Below are 737 nucleotides of genomic sequence, written 5' to 3' on the forward strand. Positions count from 1 at the left end.
ATCCTGGCTTCCTTTAATTGCACAGCTCCTTCCAAAGTCAAGGATAACCATCCATTGGAGGAAACAGCTCTTGTCCTAAGGCCATATCCACCCAACATCTTCTCCTGCTGCTTCAGCTCATTAAAATGGGATACGCCATTGGCTTTTATTTGACGATCTCATAATCCCTCAGAAGGGGCTGACCTCTGCATGGGGGGTGCTTCTATAACCTTTGGGCAACTGCATTTTATACCTGATTGCTGCTTCCAGTCTGCCTGACAGACCCACAGGTGGTATCCCTTCATGTTCCTGCTAGACACCTCTAAGGAAACCATCGACAGCCATCCCAGCAGCTTCAAATATCTGTTTCTCGCAGCCTACAGCAGTCTGTTAAGTCATAGGTTTGATAGTCGATGGTTTCCACAAAGTCATGAGGAATCCCAATAGAGACAGATTCCACCTCAGTTTTGTAGGTGGCTGTCACCCCCCCTTTGCTGGAGCCACCCCGAATTTTGTTAGAAAGGCTGTTCATCTTCTCCTTCAGCTGGGTAGATGCTGGTTTCTGGAAAGGAGTGAGCATTTTCCAGCCCTTGAAGCTGAGTGTTCGCCTCTTACTGGCTCTCTCCTGCAAGGACGAGTTAAATATGAACGAGCTGTTCAGGGTGTTAATCCTGGGCCTCAGGTCAGTATCAGAGTCTTGCACTGAGCTGTTCACGGAGGCCCCTCGCCAGTGGTGGTCATAGAAGCGCCAGATGGGG

At 49.4% G+C, this 737-nt stretch overlaps 1 protein-coding gene across 1 annotated transcript in view; it reads right to left on the reverse strand.

The window, feature by feature from the left end:
• Positions 1–334: 334 nt before the first annotated feature.
• ADRA1D (adrenoceptor alpha 1D) overlaps positions 335–737 on the reverse strand; it is a 43,095-nt gene continuing 42,692 nt past the window's right edge. The window contains exon 3 of the mRNA XM_010136699.1: positions 335–686. Coding sequence (XP_010135001.1) covers positions 335–686 — 352 coding nt within the window. The remainder of the gene's footprint in view (positions 687–737) is intronic.

Source organism: Buceros rhinoceros, unplaced genomic scaffold, assembly GCF_000710305.1.
Source record: "Buceros rhinoceros silvestris isolate BGI_N320 unplaced genomic scaffold, ASM71030v1 scaffold6885, whole genome shotgun sequence".
In the NCBI taxonomy this organism is placed as follows: Eukaryota; Metazoa; Chordata; class Aves; order Bucerotiformes; family Bucerotidae; genus Buceros; species Buceros rhinoceros.